The sequence below is a fragment of the Myzus persicae genome, unplaced genomic scaffold (genome assembly GCF_001856785.1).
Source record: "Myzus persicae strain clone G006 unplaced genomic scaffold, MPER_G0061.0, whole genome shotgun sequence".
NCBI lineage: Eukaryota > Metazoa > Arthropoda > Insecta > Hemiptera > Aphididae > Myzus > Myzus persicae.
In genome coordinates, this window is record NW_019103870.1 from 186324 (window position 1) to 211858 (window position 25535).

A 25535-nucleotide genomic window follows, 5' to 3' on the forward strand; every position below is an offset into this window, starting at 1 on the left:
TTATGGTATAACAAATGTCACAAGTTAACGTTTAAACTTCGTAGTGGGAAATATTCATGATTTGTACATTATATTTATAATTAATTCTCATAATATTATATACTATACATAAAATTGTAAAAGTTATATTTGTTGCTGATTTTATTAAAACAATTATTGCTCATGTTAATACAAACTTGAATTTGACGATAAAAATTATCATTTAGCATATAATTTTAAATTATTTTGTGTTTTATATCGAACTTTGTCAATAATTAATACATGTATATTTGTTTAAATTCTATAAAATATGTATAAGACGAATATTATAGTAGTTTAGTTGATTATAATTTATATTTAAAACTACGATTTTGATCTTTAAATTACATAAACTAAACTGTTATTTAAATAGTATAATATATTTGACATTTATAATAATAAATTTTATATAATTTATTTTATATTTCAGGTACCTACATGGCTACTTTGTGTACTTTAATGACATAACAGTATTTTATGTAAAATTAAACTCATGGATACCCACATAAAATAACATCTTAAACATGTTAAATGTACACTGCAGGAGATACTATTGTTATATGTTCGGTACAATGTAATTTCTGTAAATCTGTTTAAAAATTAAAATGTATAATGTATATGGTACCTACTTATAAATGATGATGACACGTATTAATATATTGTAGAGATTTTAGGTTAGGCTGTTATTTTTAAATTGAGTAATAAAGGTTGAGTATAAGTATAAATTTATATATAAGTAACGAATAATAATTAATTAAACCCATTTTTTATTTTTAGGAGAAAATTTACAATCTATATTATCATAGACATAATGAGTATATGTGGGTTATGAAAACAATAGAATATGAGTTATATAATTTGGAAAAGAAGCCAATCAGTGATAACACTTTCATTTAAGTTAAGACTTGTGTATTTTTATTTTATTTTTATTTTTTCTTACATAATAAATCTCTACACCATTTGAGATTATGTCTTCTTGGAGTGCTACCTGGAATTGTGAGAGATGATAGATTCTTGAAGAGTGGATTTGTATGAGAATATAGATCGATATGAAATTGTCGATAGAAACATTTAGCTTAATCGTGAATTGTTTTTAAGTTACAATATATGCGTATTGCTTAGAGTGTGGCTTAATTTCCACGGATAAGCGTTCACTAAGTTCAGTTAAAACTTTAGAAATATTTTTTGGACATTATTAAATTAATTAAAACATTTATGAATATTAAGATTTTGAACTTCTTATGAAATGTATATAACTATGGTTATTATTATATGAAAGTATCAGTCAAAGTAAATTTGTGCCATGTATGATAATATTATTATTTGTAAATTTAATCGTAATAGAATTTATGTAAGCACGTAAGTATCGAGTAGAATGGACCAGAATGGACCTACTTAAGTATTATATTAAATACATATTTAATTTTCTTCACATTGATTATCAATTCGAGGCATTGACAAAAAATGTACTATAATCCTTTGAACCCGTCTTCACGAGCCATTAAGCTCAAGTCTTTGAAATACACAATAACTTTTTAAAGTACGTACCTACCTATATTATTAAAAAAAATATAAATGTTTAAAAAACATGAATAAATACCGAATGAAAGAAAACTTTTATGAGATTTTAATATTACATAACATACCATCCATACCTGCCTAACATTATACTTACCTACCTAGTGTTTTATTTCATATATTTTTGGATTTGAATAATTTTATTGGTTTGTTTTAATTTTCAAAATCGACACGTGTATATTTTATTTTGAACACATAATAACGATACATATTTGATAATGCAACTCCTCTAATGTTTATTTAGAATGAATAAATAATAATATTATATTGTCATGTGTAATACCTACTACAATATATATTAAAAAACTAGAAAGCAAGTATAATAAATTATTGATTAATATAAGCTGACAAAGACTTCGTAAATTATCACTCGTATTAATCATATTATGCAATAGATGTATAACAAATGACAGTCACTTATTCTTGATTTCTTTCATTCTCAAACGTATTATTTAATTAGTATCGTATTGAGTGAAATAACTATTTTTCATTTTTTTTTTTATACTAATAACTATCAACTACCTATAAACTATAGTAAAAATAACTCGTTGAAATAGTTAGGTAATTTTTATAATAATATGTGCTTCGGCTATATGCTTGTGAGTTATAACAAACAGAGTTAATAGAATAAGCTTGATATTTGAAGAAAATATATTTTTTGACACCTAGTTAACATATTATGTTATAAATTTCAATTTATGAAGGTCAAAATAATTGGAACAGTTTGTCTCCAATTTTTTATTATTTAATGAACATACGCGGAAAACATAAAGTACAGTTATTACTATTATGTAATCGAGAAATGTATGAATACAATTTAAAATTTACGAGTAAAAATATTTTAATATTTATATTAATATTATGATAATATACTCGTTGTTCATATTTACCATATTGTATGACGTGTTGACACGTACGACGAGTCAAATACACCCATTATGAAAGTATGGTAAAAGTACCTACATAATACAATATGTGAATAAATTGAATTCATTGACGGGATATTTAAGCCTCTCATCGTCTTTAATTGTTGTATCAGTTATGGCTATCGAGTGCACCGAAATATACATCAGATTCAATCATACAGATACCATATAATTATCATTATTATATTCTATAAATAATAACTATCCGTAAGTAGTTATAAATTATAATATACGCCTACGTACAACTATAGTACTACAATAATGTTATTACATCATAAATCCAGTACATTTAACAATATGAATGCAGTTACAATATAATATTCATATAATTAGTAATTATTATTATTTTTGATTAAAATGTGTGACCAAATGAAAACCAGTGCACTGACACAATTTTGTTTGTAGTTACCGGCTGTGGTTGTTGTTCTATTTTATTGTTCTTATCGGGAACAGACCTTCTAGCGTTATCTTTTATCAGTTTTAATGAATCCGACCAACATAATAATGCTTGTGAAAAACGGGTTTTAATTAAAAATCACCGGAAGCATTCGGCAACGACTTATTGTTGTAACCTATGTAGCCCAAATAATAACATTCTCCCCTTAATTTTTAAAGAAAGAAAAAAGCTACTCACCAGGTCTTTGACTCTACTCGAATTTTTGCTCGTAAGCGACAAATCTTCAACTGTATCTTTGATCATCTGTAAACAAAAAAAAATATTGTGAGTATAGATTTGAGTATGGTTATTGTAAAGATGGTAAGGTATGCTCAGACCCCTACGTCAAATTGTATGTCCCTATACTAAATGTTTTTAAAGACCTTATACAAAACTTCCAATAAAATCCAACTATTTGCAAGCGATACGAGCATCCCATACACGTACCAACTAATTGCTGATCATAAATTTGTATCAAATAATATTATACAATTTTAGCATCAGAAAATAAATCATCCAACATTTTTGTTTTGTAAATTATAAGTCTAATATGAGTAAATTTATAATTTTATATTAAATTAATATCACATTAACTATAATATATATAGGTATATATTTATTGGAATGATACATAAGGTTAATATAAATTCTAAATGTATAACACAATGTGAATAATAATATTCACTGTAATATATTAGAATTAAAATTATTTTTTTCCAAAGACTATAAATAATTTAAATTCCAATTCTCCAGTATGTTCTATGTATAGGTATCAGTAATATTAATTTTACAAACTCTACAAAGAATCTCAAACGATTTATATGAAATCCCCATAAAATGAATCTGTTTAGGTGTATAAATCGAATAAATATAGTGTACATTTGTTTCACTGTATAGTCAAAGACAGTTGTTACTGAAATTATTTCTTTTTAGTTTTAAAATAATTATAAAATATTTTATGTATGAGAGCAATCACTGTGAGACACCCTCATTAATAGGAAGGTATGTAAGACATAATACACAAATATGAAAGTACGATTATATAATAATAAAAGTTCATTGCAATTTAAATTGATAAAAGTTTAAAAATAAATCTAATATTTGAGATGAAATTATAAAATTAATATAACTGTAAATTATAATATGGCTCACAATTTGGGGAGCTACTACAGGCTACAGCGTTTGTTGATCAACATAAAAGAAAATTCTCTTTCAGATTCTTAATGAATATTTTAAACAAATTAGAAATTTAAATAACTTAATTTGTTTTATAAGATTAATATATAAGTATTATATTGTTTGTAGACTAAGTAAGTTTATAGTTTATTAAATTCGTAGAGGGTTAAAATAGATTATGTAGATTTTGAAGAAATGTTATTTTATAATCGATTAAAAATCCTTTTAAGTTATTTAAGTTTACAAACATTAATTAAATAAATAGCTTTATTTTGTTCTAAGGAATTAAGAAAAAATATTGGTTCATTATAATATAAAGTATTAGCATTTAATATCTAATGGTGATCGTTTTTTGAATGAAATAAAAATTAATTATTTTCAACAGCTTATAGCCTTATCAATTGAACATTATACATACAAAATATTATATAAACCTAACATTATTGTTAATAAATAATAACATATCAAATATAATTTTAAGATTTTAGCATAATATTATACTCATATCATATCACCAATGTTAGTACATAGTGTGAGGAATGATTGTGGTAAACTTTATTGTACGTTATAGTTTGATGTAGTATTTTAGTTTAAAATTAAAAACTAGAAACAATTCATGCTACTTAAAAATGTAAATATGGTTTCAAACTTGAAATTCTTATAAGGAAATCATTATTATAAATGTATATGTTTCTCGGCCATGAGAAGTATTGAGTTCCGAGTGAACTCCACAACACATAATATTTGTTCACAGTTATTTTAATTTGTATATAATATTATATGTATGTAATAGGTATACGTAGTATATATATATATACTAGTGCTAAAATACAAAAAAAAATGGTTTTTGTAAATCTAATTTACACTTTTAATTAATTGTCTGTAATTTTACTTTATTGAGAATTCTGTATGCATAAATTAATGAAGATGTTTAATGATTATTTGAATAGAATGAATTATAATATAGTTACATATACATACCTATACGTTATATGTTTGATATACACCTATTTTTTTTTCAAACAGTGACAGGGGAAATGTAGAAATCACACTTGTGCGTGTTTGGAGAGAAAAAAGTTCACCGGACGATAATGACGGTATACAACGGTTAATGAGTAATTAAACATTACAACCAATTAAGGGCACGTTCTCGTGATGGAGCGTAATTAACGAGGTAACGACACGAAGCTATCGTAAACGCGTTTCCGATAATGATTAAATTGCTATTAATGGCGGATAATGTTTTATTCTATTACATATTATTTCTTTGAAGTTTATTAAAAAATCTAAGATCAATATACCTCACTAGTCCGCACTGTATACCTATGTACTTGCGGTAGTGGCGGCGTTATTTCATATTTTTACTTTGATTAAATATATATTAGATGTGAGCTGATGATGTTTGTAGCGCGGAAGCATCATATTTCATTTCCAACACGAATACGCGATATCATACTACATAGTCAATACAAAGGTACACGTAATATATACAACATTACCACATACATAATCGTTGACCAGTAGATATGAGCAAAGTATAAGCTCATCACTCATCGGCAAAAATGTAGTCTTATGCTTTTAATGACAATTTTATTGTGAATTTGTCAAAATGTAATAAGTACAATGCCATTTATTAAATTTCGATTCAAATAAAAACGAGGAAATATAATATACAAGGATTCCAATTTTTGAATAATGTATTATCGATTGGACCTCATAGTCAATAGTGAGCATATGAAGTGAGCATATGAAACATATTAGATAAGTACCTACATTTGTATGTAATTTCTGCATTATATTCTGAAATTATATATCATCACACATTTCAATCGATTCGTATTCTGAAAAACATACGAAAAGCAGTAAATTCTACTCCGCCACAAATTGATTTTAGAATACGACGATGTTCACTTAAAAATGTAATAAGTAAGAACTAGGTACCTACATCAAGTGATTAAAATGTTATGGAATACGAATATGTGACACTTCGGAAATACTCGGAAAAAGATTTTGGTATACCTATTGTAATAAACAGAAAATAGTGTATGAAAACGTATCGACTACCGACTATCTTACATAATTTAAAAGGTAAAAGTGAAATCGTTTAATTTGATTATCTCATTAGATTCTCTAAATATTTCATATATTTTGTGTTTGCATTGAGGATCGGGATATATAAATATATAATTATATGGTATATAGACTATGGTTCGTGTATCGATAGTTCGAAATAAAAGATTTGAATATTCGAAATTGCGCTTCGAGGATATTTTTGATTTTGTTTCCGCTACATAATACGTTAATATATCACGCCATCACGGATATCGGGTTCTTTTATATCCATAACAGTTACTATTTATAGTTTTAGCATGTTTTACTGTCCTCGGGCGCAGGAAGTGCCGCAGGTATGTTAACAGTTCTCATTATTTCATAATGTCACATGGCCTGAGCTTTCCCCTTGCGTATTCGACTTTCTAATGCCATCAGATGTCAAAAAACATTATTAGTTAGTCGACGAGCTATTCATTTAAAAAATAACATAATGGCACCTCAGAGCTTAATATTATTCAACTACAAGTTCGTTTACTAACAAAAAAAAAATCGATTGTTATCTAACATTATATTAAACATTTTCAAAATTGGATATTATTCAAAAGAAAATGCACTTTAAGTATTCTACTGGATAGATCTTCTTCACTATTAGAGTATTAGAGTATATTTTACATTTCATACTAATCGTATAAATGGGTGTAAACTATAATAACTATTATACCTATTAACATTTTAGTATTTAATTAAATTGAATTAAATTCGAGGTTGTTCTTAACACATTTACTTGTTTAATTTTTAGTTAACGCTAAATGTGATTTTATAGGAAGAACACTATAAGTAATTAACTACCATAATAAACAACAATTTTTGTCTGGTTGTATACACTTTTATGTAGGTTACGTATTAATGTATTATTGTATTTATAGACGTGGACATAACTTAAACACACAATATTTTATTATTAATTTTTATTATCTATTGCAGATAATCCTCTATAAATTATTCAAATACAATTATGTCACATTACATTATTTTATTTTAATAATGCATATATCATTATGGCGTAATTCGAAAATAAATATTATTTTGTAAAGACATTTATGATCATGGTCGCGGAGTTAATTAAAATAAGAATTTATTGAAAAAAAATAATCATAATAATAATAATATCAATATTAATTAACGTTTCTCCCGCCCACTTGTCGAGAAGGTAATATAAAATTAAAGCTTTAAAAATAATTCGGCTCTCAGCGAGTAACAAACGTGCAGCGTTCAAACACGTGATTTAAAATAAATTTGCACTTGCGGTGGGAAAACAATGCCAATACGGATATATAACATACGAAAAATTGTAAATGCCGGGGTCACGTTCCCGCGATGGCCAAACGTCGTTTCACACGAGGAGGATGTGCCACTTATCACATTACTCTTGTACACCGCACGGGGGCCCCAAGTTATTATAACCAGCCGCTTGGTCCACTGACCCACCTGTGTTACCTGAATCTCCCGTTACTGGGTTGTCAATTTTTCCTTTCTTTTCCCTGGATCTATATAACTACCCTCACGGGAGACCAGAACAACTTATTTACTATTCAAATCGTTTACGTAACGATGGACGATATAATAATAATAATAATGATAATAATGATAATAGGTACCTATATAATATATAATGCGCAGCTCGCTGTATAATAAAATATAACATATATATACATACATACATAGGAGGTACTTATCTCGTTGCCACCGACGACGACGGTCTCTGTCAGCGATCGACCGGCAGATATTTATTATTTATATATAGGTAGGTATACACTATATAGGTACAGGAAGAGCGCCCCAAATTTCCACCGGACAATTGGCCCATTTACCTTATAAGGGCACCCGATGTCCCAGATTGTTCTTAAATGTCAAAGAACAATTGGCTAAATCGGAAGACTGGTTACTCATTTCACCCCTCCCTCCTAGACGCTATGCCGCCGCTGCCGCTGCTGCTCGTCGAGAGAATATCTCAAACCGGCTGATGAAATTTCGAACGATAGGTAAATAATTTATTATGTGGAACATGTAGGAAAGGAAGTCGCTAAAAAAAAAACGAGTTCCCAGTACGTTCGTTTGGAACACCGAATAATAATTAAATGACCGACATCTTCCCCCGATTATTTAGTGAATGAAATCACTGCTGCAGTCTGGTGCATGCGCAGTGGTTATTACGACAACGATAAATCGCCATTTCCGGAAAACAAAAACACATTGTATTTTTATTTATTTGATTTAATTTGATAGAAAAAGATCTCAGCTTGGCCTAGCCGAGAGGAACTCATGTGGACTGTGCCTGGGGTTATCATGGTTTTCAAAATTATAATAATATATTCCTCATAATATACGTTTTAAATTTCAAAACATAAGGATAAACATTAAACAAATCGATACAGAAATTCTTTAAAATAATTACTATTCGGCCATTCGGGTATTTAAACATGGTATATATTTTTAGTTTTAGTTGCATCATATATTTATATTGAAGAAAGTGGGAAAAGTAATTTTTGAACAAGGAAAATAAACCTAGGTAATATAATTTAATATAATATTATGATGCTTATATGCAATTGAATGGGTAACCGACTTAAACGAAATAGTTGGTGGTCAAAAGCTGTACTATATATAGTGTAAACAATATTATGTAGCAGGTTTATTATTATATACATACAATATTCAATGGATAGGAATATATTTTTTTTTAATGTTTAAAGAATGCATATTTGAGTAACACGAAATATTATGTTATTTTGATTTGAATATCTATTATTTTAGTATAAACTTATAGTTTTATTTCAGTTGGCTTTATTTTAAAATTTAGATTGTAATTTTGAAGAATAAAAACATAAATTCTCACGGTAAAATATCAAATAACACAGCGAACGACTTGGTCCATAAATTGCAGTTTAATCCAATTTAAATATCTTCCGATAATCATAGCTTATAATTATAATCATTTATATTGTATACCTATTACCCACATAATATATGTTTTATAATTTGATGGCTTGGCGTTAGCAAATGTGGTTTTAAAATTGTATTTGGGTGGGTCAAGTTAGATTAACTAATCTAAATAGTTAATATTAACAATAAATAAATAATTTCGAAAGTAACTTATTACAAAATGCGTGAAATATAAAAAAAAATGTTCTATGAATAAACTATATTGAAAAATGAACATATAATTAATATAGGTATAACAATATTTTTCTTAACCCATTAGAATTTTTTTTTTTTATTAGTGTTGACTATTTTTATATTCATACTACAATTGATACTACTTTTAAGTATTAAATTATTATTAAATTACAAAATTGACGTTATGTACATACTTACAGTTGAGTTGATAATAATAATTAACATTTTATTGAAATTGAACAGCTCATTATAAACATGTAGTAAAATATAATAGTTTTATGCCTTTAAATATAGTTATCGCTGTTATATCAATATAAGGATAATGTATTGTTCATAATGTTGGTACAATTTGAATTGTTTTATAATAATTAATAACGTATCATATTTTAATTTGTTAGAAAAGTATTGTTTAAACTTATACAATTTACTAGAGTATACGCCTAAAATGGTGGATGGATAAAAAAAAATATAATAAATAATAAACACGAAGTTTATATTTTTCTTCATTATTAATTATTACTGTGTAGTTAGAGCTATTAGAGATTATGTATTTGACCTCAAAATTTGAATTGCGTACATGGATTGTTTCAAGAAGTATTTCTCAAGTTATAGGTAAGTGTATACACATTAATGAATTTGAGTTTCCCCGGCAAACCCTATTAGGAAAACCATTGTCTAGTACAGTATCAAATTTAAAAATTATTATTCGAGATGCTTAACTTGAAATCGTCTTCTATCGTAGTAATGAACGATTTAAAAGGAACGAATTAGAATTGAATTCGTGACCAAAAATTACAATTGGTTAGATCAGAGGTGAATGTCCAGGAGGTTAAGGCCAATATCGATTTGTGGTCAATCGCAATGATTCCCGGGGGCATTATAATATGAGGCGGTTTAGGCCGGACCATACGACACTATAGGTCGAGGCCGATAAGTTTTTTTTACTCTAACTTAACAATTATGCATTCTAAGAGATGCCAATGTTATATCTACCCGATTAAATATTTTCTAAAACAAATGTTTCAGTTTAAAGAAAAAATCAAGTCATGGTAAAGTTATGTTTTAAATAAGACCATAAATCAAAGTGTTTTAGCAATAATTCAAACGTTTACGCTAACCAATAAATAACTATCTATATATATATTATATGGCAGTTCAAAGTTATTATCATTCACAAAATTTGCAAAAAAATATATATTTATTATTTTTATTTTTATTTAATAATAGGACTTTAAATATCAATTATAATCATTATAAGATAATTAAGGTCTCGGTATTTAGATAATTTTAGTTATTAAAAAAGATATAACTGATACGATAAAGTATTTGAAGATTACCAAAAATAAAATAAATTATTGTTTTATTAAAGTTGTAAATATTACATTCACTCTACTTTGAAATATTCAATCTTTATTCTAATTTAAAATTTGTTATCTATTTAAATAAGATAGCCAAGTATTTCAGTTAAGGTTTGTTTGAACTGTTTTATTTAATGAAGTGTAAGTACGGTTTTTATTGAACAAAAAATCATAGATACTTATTTCAATTTCAATAAAAATATTTATTTTCAAATTGTGTTTTAATTTAGATAAGTTACACAAATTACTAAGGTAATAAGGCAACATGTAATAGGTAAGTGTATAGTATAATATGCGATAATATGTTGCATGCTCGTAAAAGTTGTTAGGGATACTCGCTGTAAAATTCGAATATAAATTGGCTAAACCTTCACTATCAATATTTGATAAAAACAATAACATGATCCACTCGTAAAATTAGAAAACATGGTTAAATAAATAATATAATATTTTATAATATAATGTTATATTTTATGTTTTTAAATAAAGATATTATAATATAATCCTCTGTCAAAAAAATAATAATACTTATAGTTAATAATATTATAATAATATGATTATTAATTCATTATTTTGAATTATTTGACTCCATGATCCTAAAAAATGTAGAACTGAAAAAAGGCACACTATACAGGTACTTTTAATTTTACTACTCTTGTTAATTCTTGCAACTTAATGTAAATTATAGGTAGTTATTTAACATTTAAATCAATTTTAAAGTGTTTGCCAATAAAATAATAAAATATTAAAAACATTAATTTTATTATTATCATATAAAACTAAGTTTGTTTTTGATTAGTCCCTATATTAAATATGAAAAATGTGTATACAGTGCAAGTCATGATAGTAAATACAGTATATATATCTATATAATATCATTATGATTCTAAAAAATAAATACTTCAATCAAATAAAGATAATCTTGAAGGTTTACAATGATTTAACTGATTATACCATTAAAATCTATAATACAATGTTATCAAACGTTTTTTTTTGTTTTTGTATTGAGTATTATCATTGAATTTTAACTAAAAACAGTTATTAATTTATTATGTAGTCAGGATTGTATAATTAAGTTAATTATTGATATTGGGTTAGAGAATGTTTTTTTAAAAGAAGATTGAACTAAATAATAATTTATGGATGTACAAAAAAACGATTTCAAAACGAAGTCTATGGTATACGGTAGTATGAAGTCTATGCTCATTCTTAAATAGCTGAATAACTGCAAATAGTGACAACAAGCGTTCAAGTCTATTGTGGAATGCGCGCCAAGAAAAAATTCCGAAAATTCTGTTTACCTGCATGGTGGCGTCAAGGTGAAGTGGTGCGTTTATAAGATCCATCGGAAGGTGTGGGTGTATCGATGAGAAATTAATAATGATAAATATATAACAAGCCTTGCGAACGACACTCGGCCGATATCGACGGCACCGGCATTATTCCCGAACACGCGCACAGACACAACAATCAAAACACGTTTCACCGTTGGAACGTGAGACCGAACTGAGTGCACTGGCAAAGCACCTGTTGCTCCGACTATCGTTCTCCATCATAACCCCAGTGCAGACGTCTACATACACATTGGATGTATGGCGGTGGCGGCGGCGGCGAAAAGAAAGGAAATTGACACAGCTCTGTACACCGAGCATATACAGACTCGTCCATTTACAGACCATTATTATATGGCGTGTGTATATCGTGGTTCAACGACATCAATTTGTGGTTTCGTTGGGTACCCATTTTTACTTTTTGGAATCGACAAAATATGTTGCGTTATGTGGATAACGTGAATCGTATTAGACATCTTGAGCAAAATTACTACCTAGGTATAAAATGTGGCTATTAAACTCGTAGCGATTAAACCATTGTTTTTAAAATAACGTATTATTGTTTGGGGTTTTAGACAAGTATTTTATCACTTTCTTATAAGCTATAAAAATTGAGAGAGATGTTTTATGTATATTTATATGGCAGTATGGCATCCTTCGGAGCCTCAGTCTTCTGCAAAATTATAAGTCGAAAACACCCAGTTTTTCCATCTTGCCATATGCTCCTATTGGCTTTTTACGATGTTTTCAATCATTATTAATTACGAATAATAAAGATAAAATTGTGATATTACATTGCGTGGTTTATTTTAAAGTTAAAACAAACAAACTATAGATCAATAGTTATATTTAATTATGTTCTAACGCTATTCTTAACGAGCAATTTTTCAAATTGTACTAAATAACATTCTGTTAATCATCATTTTTTTTCTAATACCACTCTATTAATGGTATTAGCAATTTACATTTAAGCAGCCGATAAATTGTATTATACATTATTATAGTAAATATTTTATAACAGAGCGGGAACCAGCTTGCTCTCTGGCAACCTAACATACGAAATACGAATTATGTGATATCATAAGACGCCTATAATGGCTAATAGTACATATTTTCAATACATTTTTTAATTAGATCGACGATGTCAAAGGATTGTTTTTACGTTAAACTCTCTATTCTAAACAATCCAAACTTTCACACGGTTATTATAGTTTATAACTTTAAATTATATGTAAATTATTCATGAAAATTACTTAGTAGGTATTTAAATAAAATATAATGTTAGAAAAACGATATCAGAAGTGAAATTATGTCGTCCACTATATATTTAACAAATAAAAAATAAATCGTTAACTTCATTAATGATCATACAATGGAGTATGTACTTTATCATATTTAAATGTATACCTAAAGATAATAATGTAGGTATTATAAATATTTACCAGTAGTAACGAAGGATATAATTTAATATTATTTTTGATCCATATTCTAGGTTTTTAAAATTTGGAATAACATGTTTTACCAATATAGAAAAAAATCATTATTTTAAATAACTTCACCATATATCATATTCAGAATACTAATATATAGTTAATTAACAATTCGAAATAACAAATAATAACAAGTGTTGCGACTGCCTATAGATGAAAATGTACATATTATAAAAGAAAAATGATGTGTTCACACACACAATAGGTATGCAAAATAGGCAAGTGTCTAACTGGCTAACTAAAATATACTTCGTTAAATAGGTGATAATTATTATACAATAAAAGCAAAACAATATAATATTCTTGTATTGTAATTATTGATGTAGCACTTTCTGACTAGCTACTGCATAATACAAGTAAAACACGCACATTATCTTTAAAACTTTAAATAAATGTACTATAATATAGTTTATTTGATAATAGAACTTCAATAATTATATTATATTTTAAACATACATTTCGAGCAATTACGTATAAACAACTTTATTGAATTTTACAGTCGAGAATATAAATTAGAGGACTTTAAGCGTAATAATTAATAATTATATTATAAGTACGATGTTTTCTGTTCTATTATTTAAATTTTTCTTACAAAATCGTTATAGTTGAAAAAATGGTCAATGTACTCATAATGTTGTTTAAACTTAACACACATATATCCAGTATTTGACTAACATCATGTTATGTTTTGAAATAAAAATTATGTATCATATATTTTTTTTTAATTTGCTCAGAAAGCAAGTTACTTACAATATTATTATCTACTATCATTTTTGGAATTTCTTTAGTAAATCATTTAATGTTTTAAATTGCATACAACTGGCAACATATTTTTTGAACATAAGCATGTACCTAATAAAAAAATTCAACAAGGTATTTAATTTCCAATATTATGGCCCGCTGCGCCGCTGTTTTGTACTTACAACGGCTGAGTTACTGTTAAACAAGATACACATACAAGATACCCACTCGTTTACATGCAGAGTATTGTTCGTGAGTTGGTCGGTTTCGCATGTATGCGTAGTATATGTATGTTAACGTTTCCTATTTCCTCAGGGTTCCGATGAGAAAACAAAATAATGAGAAAAATAAACAATCAGTTAAATCTATTTTTCTCCCATCCATATTGTCTCAACCATTTATTTATTTGAGTTATAGATTTTAAGTCAAACGAGTTGTGGTGATTTAGTGCAGCGTACATAAATAAATTATCAATTATAAATAATCGTGTATTTTTTGTTTGAAATATTGAAAAATAATGTATGTGTTAGTAATCTACCTATACTGTTATAATTATTAATATTATTTGAATTTCTTTGTTATTAATATTTAATTATAAATTTAGAAATTAAAATAAGTTAATATCTTTCGGGTGTCCAACATCGCGTATAAATAATGAACCAAAATATGCTAGTTACAAAATTAAATTGAACGAAAAAAACATTGATTATAAAATTTAGATCTACATCAAAGCATCCCACGGTTGTAGATGTAGGTGCATAGAAAATAATAATAATTTCTTTTAAAGAAAAACAATATTGTAAATGGTGAATAGCGAGCAGATCACAAAGGTTTGTATCAATGGTTGATTATTATTGTTTCATCCCGTGGGCTATAATCAGAACAGGCCTACATATTATTATTATGATGTATATAGTGGACCACCAACGTAACCATACGTCTTAAGATTAGTTATACCTGCGGACGGATTCCATTATTTTCGGTATGTTACTGTAACATCTCGGATTTATGGGCCAGAAGAAAATACGAACTCTGTTCGTTTCCCATGCAAATCAAGATTCTAATAACACCATTTAGGTATACCACCTAGCATGTACCTATTCTCTGTAGGTACATACCAAACGTACATAACAATTGAACACAATAATACACAATTTATACAGGGCGCCGTTATTGTTATATCCTATGTGCATTTAAATCGCCATTGTAATTCTAGGTAATTTAAATATTATATACAAAATGAATTATGAATTAAAAAGAATAGCAATAACAATGTTTTGTGCGCGTTTAACGGTATGTAATTTTGCGCAAGTGTCATGACCGAAACCATGTACCGGTAGCTTAACAAATTTCAAATGTGCTCGTAGGATACCGTTGTTTTAGCATGCTCCGTTTATTAATTGCGTTTATAGTGGTTAACTCACTAGGTAGTCAGGTTAGAGGTACCTATCCTAATAAACAAAACTGCCATACCTAGTCCATAACATTGTTCCAGTAACTTTTTGACTGTATGAATATTCATTTTTTTTTATATATAAATTTTTGATGTGACTCGAACTTAACGAACGTGGTATTATACAACTATGTTAATATAAGAAACTACCACCTATACAGATATTTAAATTTCCATATGTCTGTAGGAGATTACGGTAGGTAACGTAAAAATAAGCATCGACTAATTTAGTTAAAAATTATACATTAAAAACCGGGGAAGTGGTTCTGCTGTATATAGTTGCATTTGAGTGTATCTACCTCGGCATTGAGTAGGTCATCGCAGTAATGGTTGTGTTGTATTTGAATTCAATGAAAAATCATCCATGTTTTAGAATACTGTAAGAGTGTAAGACCAAATTAAATTAATAACCTTCTTTACAATGTTATGATTCCCGTTTTTTCCTAATTTGTTTATTGTACTTCCCAATTGTTTTAAAAAGTTACTGGTTGTTTTTGATTTTTTCGGTAATTTTGTTCCCCTTCCCCCATGAATGTACTTAAGCACCAACTAAATATAATTTGATGCCTGTATCTACCATCAAATTTGATAGTCGATCCATTTTTTACTGCTCGTAAAGACGATGACAGACACAAATATATTTATGTATAAAAAAACACACATCATATTGTATATAATAAATACATTCATCGCTTCGCTCTGAATCTAAAACATAATTTTATACAAAAAAAAAAATGTACAACTGTATCTCAAATATTTGATAAAAAAACACGTCTAACGTCTATTATTGATGACTTAATACGAATTCTAATTCAAAAACCAGTTACATACAATATCACGTCCATTTCAAATATTATTATTCCGTTAAAACCACGTTTTCGTGTTAGCATCATTGTTTTATTCGTGCTCATTGAATAATGTAACAAATGATCAATACCTATCAAAATTTGCATATTATAAAGCGTACAAACAATTGGTGATTATTGTACAATTGCTATAAGAAACAGAGCAAATACCGGTTATCGAATGTTAAACTCTTGTGGAGTTAACTGATAACGACATACACGTCGATAATACCCCTAAACCGCACTTGTACGAACTGATTGACGACAGCCCACATTTGGTTCACACGGTATGAAAGTACATTACCGACCGTCTGAATGGTCATAATTTACATATTACACACACAGTGAGTCACCGACATTTCGGGAGATTCGGCACTGACAAATGAAAAAAAAAAACAGTTGAAGATTATTGATCGCCAGGGGAGGTCTGTTTGATGATAGGTACTCAACTATCTGCTACTTTCGTCAGCCGTCAAAACCTGTTATTATAAATTCAGGGACTATACATTGTTTTAAAAGGGGCTTTTAGAAAGCGAACGTAATTCGTTCACAAATTTTGTTTAAAAATGTAGTATAATTCCTTATATAATATATTATAATAATATTATATTTATGATAATATCAAACAACAACTCTTATTACCTATATATACTTAGTGATAATTTAATTCACTTACTGACTATTAACTACTATATAATACATTTATATCTATAAATATCTTAAATTATATGAGTACATCAAGATATTATATGGACATAAAATAAAACGTGCTATTTAGTATTACATAAATTACCCAAGAACATATATTTTAAGTACTCTTCAGTTCTCCAGTACTTATTTTATTTATATTATATTAGTATTTTAATGTGAATTTATATACAAAAATAATACTTTAAACTATAATACTACACACAATAATAAAAGTAGGTAACTTGGAGTATTAATTTACCAATACAATATTTGAATTTGAAAATTGATCAATTAAACTAAACCAATCGTTTTAGATACATTACTATTTACTCTGTACTCATATATTTTATATGATTGTGTTCCACAATTTTAAAATTATTCGTTGAAATATGTATATGTATGTCTATCCATACTCTACTCTTATAGGTACACATTATGTATGATTTATAACGTTATTGCTTCCAGTCTATGGTACATTATATATTACTGACATATTGTGCATTAACTAAACCGCTTATGCATCAGCAATCAAAATAGTTATGATACTTCACCACAATTTTAATAAAAATAAAGCAATATTGATTAATTACCGCCTAGTTGGGATTTTGTATATTATACCTAATGTAATATCTATTTTATGAACAATAATGATCACAACAACGACGATACTTGGGTCGCGTACTCGCTTACCTATATTATTTGCATGATGTCTAAATTATTATTTTTTGATAACCTAACCTAACCTAACCATATTTAAATGAATATGCGTTTTTAAATGTAGAATAAATCTCGTTATTAAACTATAATGTATTCTGTGGGTATGTATACAATGTGCTTAGCATTCAGAATCTCGAATTTTGCTTTTTTGTCTTTTACTAACGAAATGGGAATTGGAACCGGAAGTAAACGGAATAACACGAATACGCTCATATGCGTATACATATATATTATGTATGGCGTATCTTGTCTTGGATCTGTATGTGTATGTACCATTAAAACCAGATAGAACCGGTCACTGTGTTACAACCGGTCGATGGCCGCCAGTGCGCCTCTTGTTTTTCGTGATCAAATATTGTAAAATATTTTTAATGCCAATAAAATTGATACTGCATTATGCCCCCGATTATCTTAAATATTATTATTTTACAACGAAAATATGAGTATAGAAAACCGATGTGGCGATGTCTATGGAGAAACTATGGAAGTTCAAATTATAGAAACGGAATACATCTTAATAGAAAATATTATAATATAGATACGGACATTTAAAAATATATTTACCAACAGAAACGAAGTTTTCCAAATATTATGTTATATACTTGTGGAGTATCATTTTTTTATATCCAATTTATAACCTAATAGTGTTTTTTTTAAATATTCATCACTATTATTATAAATTCAGTCATGATAAAACTATAGCATAATTAAGCATTTTACAAATATTATTGCTGTGTATATAACCTAATTATTATACAATACTATGAAACAAATTGTTTGCTCATAGTTCACACTGTGATCAAATATCGTACTACAAACTAAAAGTATCATTAAGCATTTTTTACAAATCACAAATAGGTACTATAGGTTTCCATAATTTTCTAGATTTAAACAGAGATTATTTAAAAACATGTATCTGGCTGATTTATATTATGTTATAATAATTTAATAATTTTCTTTTACCAAATAATATATACTGTTTAAATTTATTTTATTGAATTCTTCCAAGAGAAAATAACATAAGTTAAAAATCTTTTATTAGAATTACACTGTTAATATTAAAATTCCCATGTTTTTCTCAATATCATGATATATTAATTATGTATCCTTTTTTATATTCTAATTAATATTAATTATCTATTATATGGTATTAATATAGTATTAATTATACACCCATTATATGCATACAGTATTATTGTATAATAATTGATTTCAAGTCGAATAAAATGTTTTGTAACTTTAAAACTTAAGTCTTTTTTTTATGTATATTTAAATTAAGGCTTCGACCACTAAGGTCATTAGCCTGATATTGTTTGAGGGGAAACGGTTGGTTGAAACACGTTTGTATGTATGGCAAGGATATGTTGCTAAAAACCAGAGTGGTCACCCATCCGAGTGCTGGAAACGACCGGCAGGTACGTACGCTCAGAGCATTTCAGCAGATTGAGAGTACGAACGCGCCTCGCCAAGCCATAAAACTTAAGTTATAAATAATAATATATTATATAAGTACTTACTTCTTTGGAGTTTACAGCCGGCATTTTCTGTTTCACCCCGTTTTTTGTCGCTACGGTACTTGTGCTCGTCTGCGGTATCCTGGTTGGTTTACCCGAAACCCCAATGCCGTTTTTGACATTTTGGTTACCGGTGAATTTCATCTTGAGCTCTGCAACGCTCTCTGTTTTCCGTATATAAGGCCACATCCTGCTATTATCGTGTCTGTAACATTATTTCACGATATAATCACCATAATACCAATAATATTTTATGCATATAATAACAATAATATATAGAATAAACCTATTGTACATTTTTACTGGATTTAAATCGTAATTTTTGACAGTCCGTCACTAGGAAGACCGGGGTCTATTGAACCAGAAATCGTCAGGTCTTTAACCGGAAATTCAAGGATTCTGAAGCAGTAGGTTTGGTGAACCAATAATATTATTATTATTATTACTTCTTTTTTTGAGATTTAGTGTCTCACTCGCTTATGGGTAGCCAACTGAGTACATACCGCCCCACGCTTTGTGTATGTAATTTAAAAATGATTAGTGAACCGTGAAGAATACACGTTTCATCGACTGTTCGAATGAAAAAAAAATCAAATGCACGAAAGCCTTCGGGCGGTTAAGAATTCAAAGTAAAATAAAATATCGGTAGACCACTGCGAGAGATTGTTTGCAAGATGCACTTTGAATCGTAATAATATACAATAATATATTGATGATTTAAAACCAGTAAATAATATATTTTAAGTTTTAATTGTCGTTTAGCACACAAATGATTTTATGTCTTTCGGGGATGTTAATAATTCAGAGAAAAATATATTACTAAAAAAGTTATATTATGATTTGAGAGCTTTAAAAGTACATCTACAACGCATTTTAATATTCGTCTTTGATAATAGTTTAGGTACAACAGTTTTTCAAAATAATAGTCGTTTTATACATGAAAGTCAATAGTAAAATGTATTAGGTACATACAACTGCTATTATACAAATTTAACACCGTGTATGTATTTTTTAATTGTTACAAATATAATTAAAATTATTTTTACAGTAATTTTTTTAAAACTCATGATTATTCATAAGGTTGTTAAAAACTGTAATAGTCAATCTATAACGAATAATTTAAACCATTGATCCTTTCAAGCAATTATTGAGAAAACTCTAAGCCCATGTATACTAAGTGCTAATACTTGCAAACATTCTAAAAAAATCATAATTCATATCAACAGTTTGGCGTAAAAAAATCAAATATGTACCTATAATACATGTACCTACGAATGTTACGTATTAAGTGCTATAATAAAACTAAAAAGACTTAATCGCAAGAGTAGTGCCATTATTTTGTCAAGGAAAATGACCGCTAATATAATAACCACCGACACGAATTCGTCGCATTTATTTACAGGTTTAAAAACGTAATGGTAATAAAAAAAAAATTACTATGCGCATATGTGTGTAAATTTGTTAAATTGGTCGTATTTTACGACGACTAGATGAACGGTAATCGTCTTCGTCGGTGGCGCGCGCCACAAGGACATAATATTAACTATCGATAGCGGCAGCAGAACACAACACCCGTTGAGACCGACGAGGACCATAATATATATTATATACATTATAAAGGTACGATAGACCGGTGTCATCATTATTATCATTATTATTATAAGACGGTCATCGTATTCATTGCGTTAAATTGACTGTGCGATGGACCGGAGCAGTTCTGCAGAGAGGGCTAACCGGCGTGCGGTGCGGCGATATTATATAGACAAGACGCGTTAATGTCTCTTCCGCGCGTTCGAAATAAAACAGTCATTATATACATTATTATACGTTCCGTCCTCTCTTTCACACTGTCCCGCCGTGCACCGGCTTAGACACACCGGTGCAGCGTGCGCGCGCGTGTGTGTGTGTGTGTGTGTGTGTGTGTGTGTGTGTGTGTGTGTGTGTGTGTGTGTGTGTGTGTGTGCGCTCGCGTGTGTGTTGTTTTTATGGACACTGCGGTAGAAATAAAAAATATTGCACCGGAGTACCGGACCATAAACGTTTCGGAGCATTAACATTCTTTTGAGGTTTTAAAATCGTGAGCCCTCCCGATAACATTTCATTTTTGTCATCGACCGCGAGGCCCTCCCACGTAGGCGAGCACAGCGCTGACCATACACATATTATTACATAGATCCTATATTTTTTTCCAAGTATAACACACGTACAGTAGTATATACGTATAATATCATAATAACTACATAATATATTGTTATATTCGTATAATACAATATACCTATTACGTAATATTACTGTTGTAGAGTTGTGTGTGATCGAGCCTTAGCCGTAAGTCATCATTAACATCGACGACGGAGAGAAGATAGGGAAAGGCATTATATACATTTTTTTCCACGCAGGTCTATTTCCACCTACTATATAGTAAGTTGTCGATAAAAAGGGATGAAAAAAACATGTAATGTTATATCTTAGAGGTGCCTATACCTAGATGCTAACTTTATCAATTCTAGTGCGGAGGTCAAGTGCAGGACACTGGGTAAATTTGAATAGTTTAGTATCAGTATTGTACGTATGATAATATAGTTTGTCTATAAAATCTACACAGTTCGCAAGACCACGAAGACTACAAATCAAACAACGACATACTATATTTATTAAAAAAAAACATACTACAAAGTTTTAGTTTCATTGAATTAAGTGATTTAGGTATAAGAGAGGTATACTCGTAAGATAATTTAGAGATGTGCCTAATACTTACTGAAAAAAACATATCCAACTTCCTGCACAAAACACTCAATTCACATATTTTATTTCATTGGTTCACTATCAAACATCTATAACATGTAGTACACAATATGCTAATTAATAAAATACAAATTAAATTTCAAATATTTTTGTTTTAGATCAAAAAATGTTGAGTTTCATAAGAAAAAACCCGTATTTTAAGAACAATCGTATCACCTAGCAATATTGGTAGACATATATTATTTAAAATTTAATAGACACAAAACTATTGTGCTTTCATAGTTCAAACATAATATTCTTATATTTCATTAAATACGTTTTTACCTTTAGATACATTTTAAATCATTTTTCACAATTATAGGGAAAACCACTATGAACTTCGATAAATAATTGACATTTCACTCATTTGATATACAATATTGATACCTATAGTCATAAAACACGACGTGACTTGTATAGAAAAATTCTTATTTAAATTTATTATTATTATGTATAGCATACTTATACATTCAAATATGTTCAAAATGAACGATAATATTTAATATTATCTTTCTGATATATTCTGCACAGTTGAAAATAATATTCAACAACTGAACAATTTTATAGTTATGATTTTATGAAGTAACTTACTAACATATGGAACACGACATAAGCAATTTTAGTTCGATTATCCAGATTAGAAAATATGCGAGCTGTGCTAAATTATATCGAGGAAGATAAAGAACACCGTCCGCCCGCCAAAACTTTAATGATATTTTAGCAATTTAGCATGTTCTAATACATTTTACTAATTATAGAGGTAACTTTATACACTCAAAAGAAACATTAGTTCTATATCGGTGCACTATATTTTTCAATTTAAGCACTGACAATAATTATTATTTTCTATAAATAATGAAATAACTTTTTAAAATTGGTACAATATATATAATTTTATTTTACAATACTTTCACCTTATGCTTCCATGAGAAAATAATTACAAAGAAAATATCGTGCTCGATAGTTTCAGAAAAATAATAAAAAACGTAATATTGTGTGTGTGCCCCATAAAATTAAGCTTTATCGAATAGAGTATTGAAAATAGAAACTATTAAGAAGAATCATGAATTTAAAATAATATATATTATCTTAACAAGTAAGAACAAATAAGTCAAAAATATTATTCTAATTAGTTTAATTTAACATTAATAAGAATAACTTTATAAACATATTGTGAGTATGAGAATATGGCTTTATATTTTATATTCTCCTTATTTTTCTACATTTTTCCCAATTGCATTTCATACTTGCCGTCTTTTATTAAAATCATTTTTGAATAGCGTTATTATCCCCATTTGTATAGTAATAATACCTATATGTTAATCTGTGATAAATGATAATATCTTAATTTTTATAGTATAGGGGCAATACCTATGTCAATATTGTCAACACTAGTCCACAGATATTTAATAATACTAAATTACTTAACAAATTATATTAAAGAAGCAAGGTATCCTAAGGTAATATGAACCATAGAAAAGATAGAAAAATATTTTTGATATTAAAAATAAAAATAAATTTTTAATTTCCCACCACCGTGTTTGAGTTTAAACTAAAAAAATACAACAGAAAATAATTCATATAAATAGTAAATACCTACCTACTTCAATTTGAATTAATTAATAATTTATATTGATTGCATTTTTAAATAATTATATTTATTGCTAGAAAACAATGATTACACTTTTGTTTTAATATGTATTCAAAATCATAATAGAAACTAGGTACAATTACGTTCAAACCTAATCAAGAATAGATTATACAATTATGAATTCATGATACCTACGTATAGGTATGTATTTGTTGTTGAAGTTTAAATTCTGCACTTAATGTTTATTTAGCTAAAATACTTACCATTATAATTAAATAATTATAGAAACAATAAACGCCCACAAAAATATAAACCTTTTAATAATCCATTTACCTTGCAATTAACCATTGCATTATATAAATAAAATATAGTAAAACAAGTTATTAACTATTATTATTATTCATATTTCCCTTGCCTTTTTCGTCTATACATTTAATTATTTTTAATTTGTTTTAAATGTTGTATTTAATTTAATTTTTAAGTTATTTCTGTGAATCTATCCGTGTTACTATTTTATTTTTAAATGCGATAGTGAATAATAATATACAAGTTGGTTTATAATTTATAAATTCACCTTTTAATAGTTGGATTTAATTTATATTTATCTAATACAAATTCAAATGTGTATTTGATATTACACTCACGATTTACTGTACATGATTCATGAACACGTATGAATGAGAAAATGTATAATAATATATATATACAAAATTAGATTTTCAGATTTTTATAGATATGAAAAAGTATTATAATATTGGTTATTCTAGGTATGTAATGGTAGGTACTTTAAAAATATATATATGTGTGTGTATAGTATACATTTTTTTAAAAGTTAAAATATTACATACATGTATTATAATGCATTAATACTTAATCCAAAAAAATAGACCACTAGATTAAATTTGAAGTTGAACACTGAATGAAAAAAAAACCATTAAAAACAACATTCATACAACTTTTATTTTTTCTATTTAATGGAAAATTATAAGTCATAACTATTTTTTCATACGATTTGAATTACATATTTATTCTTTAACAAGATCTGTATTTCTTATCTTCACTTTTTGTTAAAAATTTTAGTTACAATCAATATGGTATTAATAGTACAGTAAGGCACTAATACACTATTGTTTTTGAAAAGTAAATATAACTATGAATTTTATTTTATAAAAAGGAATATATTATCCAGGCTAAATGTTAGTATGTAAAAGTAAGTTACTGTGTCTTGTTAGTAAGTACTTGTAAAATATGTCACTTAAACAAATCACTAAACTGTATTATAACTCCTTTAAAATAATAAATTAGGCAACAGTTTAAACATATTATCATATTATTTTAATATTATTATTATTATTATTATTATTGTTATTGTTATAATTATTATACCTACTAAATATTCATCAAAATATTGTTATTTTATCATGCATTAATAAATTGCATAAACAATTACTTAATTAATAATATATTCCTACCATCCTGTGCTGTTTAATTTTCATTTTTTAATGAACTATAGATGTATGTAAAACAATCGAGTAAGCGAGTTGGGTGGTCCATTAAAGTGCAGCCTGTCGATATAGTGAATTAAATTCAAGACGATTTTGATAGTCTTAATTAAAATTATCCCAAATTTAATAATTAAAAAGCACTTATTTACATTTTTA

The 25535-nt window shown here is 27.5% G+C and overlaps 1 protein-coding gene across 6 annotated transcripts in view; it reads right to left on the minus strand.

The window, feature by feature from the left end:
• LOC111035673 (golgin subfamily A member 4) overlaps positions 1-25535 on the minus strand; it is a 48766-nt gene that overhangs the window by 18752 nt on the left and 4479 nt on the right. For 4 of the 6 annotated variants that reach the window (XM_022317375.1, XM_022317378.1, XM_022317376.1 and 1 more), the window contains exons 2-3: positions 19506-19707; positions 3157-3222 (exon numbers count right to left, since the gene is read on the minus strand). In XM_022317375.1, coding sequence (XP_022173067.1) covers positions 3157-3222; positions 19506-19691 — 252 coding nt within the window. In that variant the 5' untranslated portion in view covers positions 19692-19707. Of the gene's footprint in view, positions 1-3156; positions 3223-12022; positions 12237-19505; positions 19708-22257; positions 22279-25535 lie in introns of those variants that run through there. The other 2 variants (XM_022317374.1, XM_022317377.1) reach the window with 2 other exon arrangements.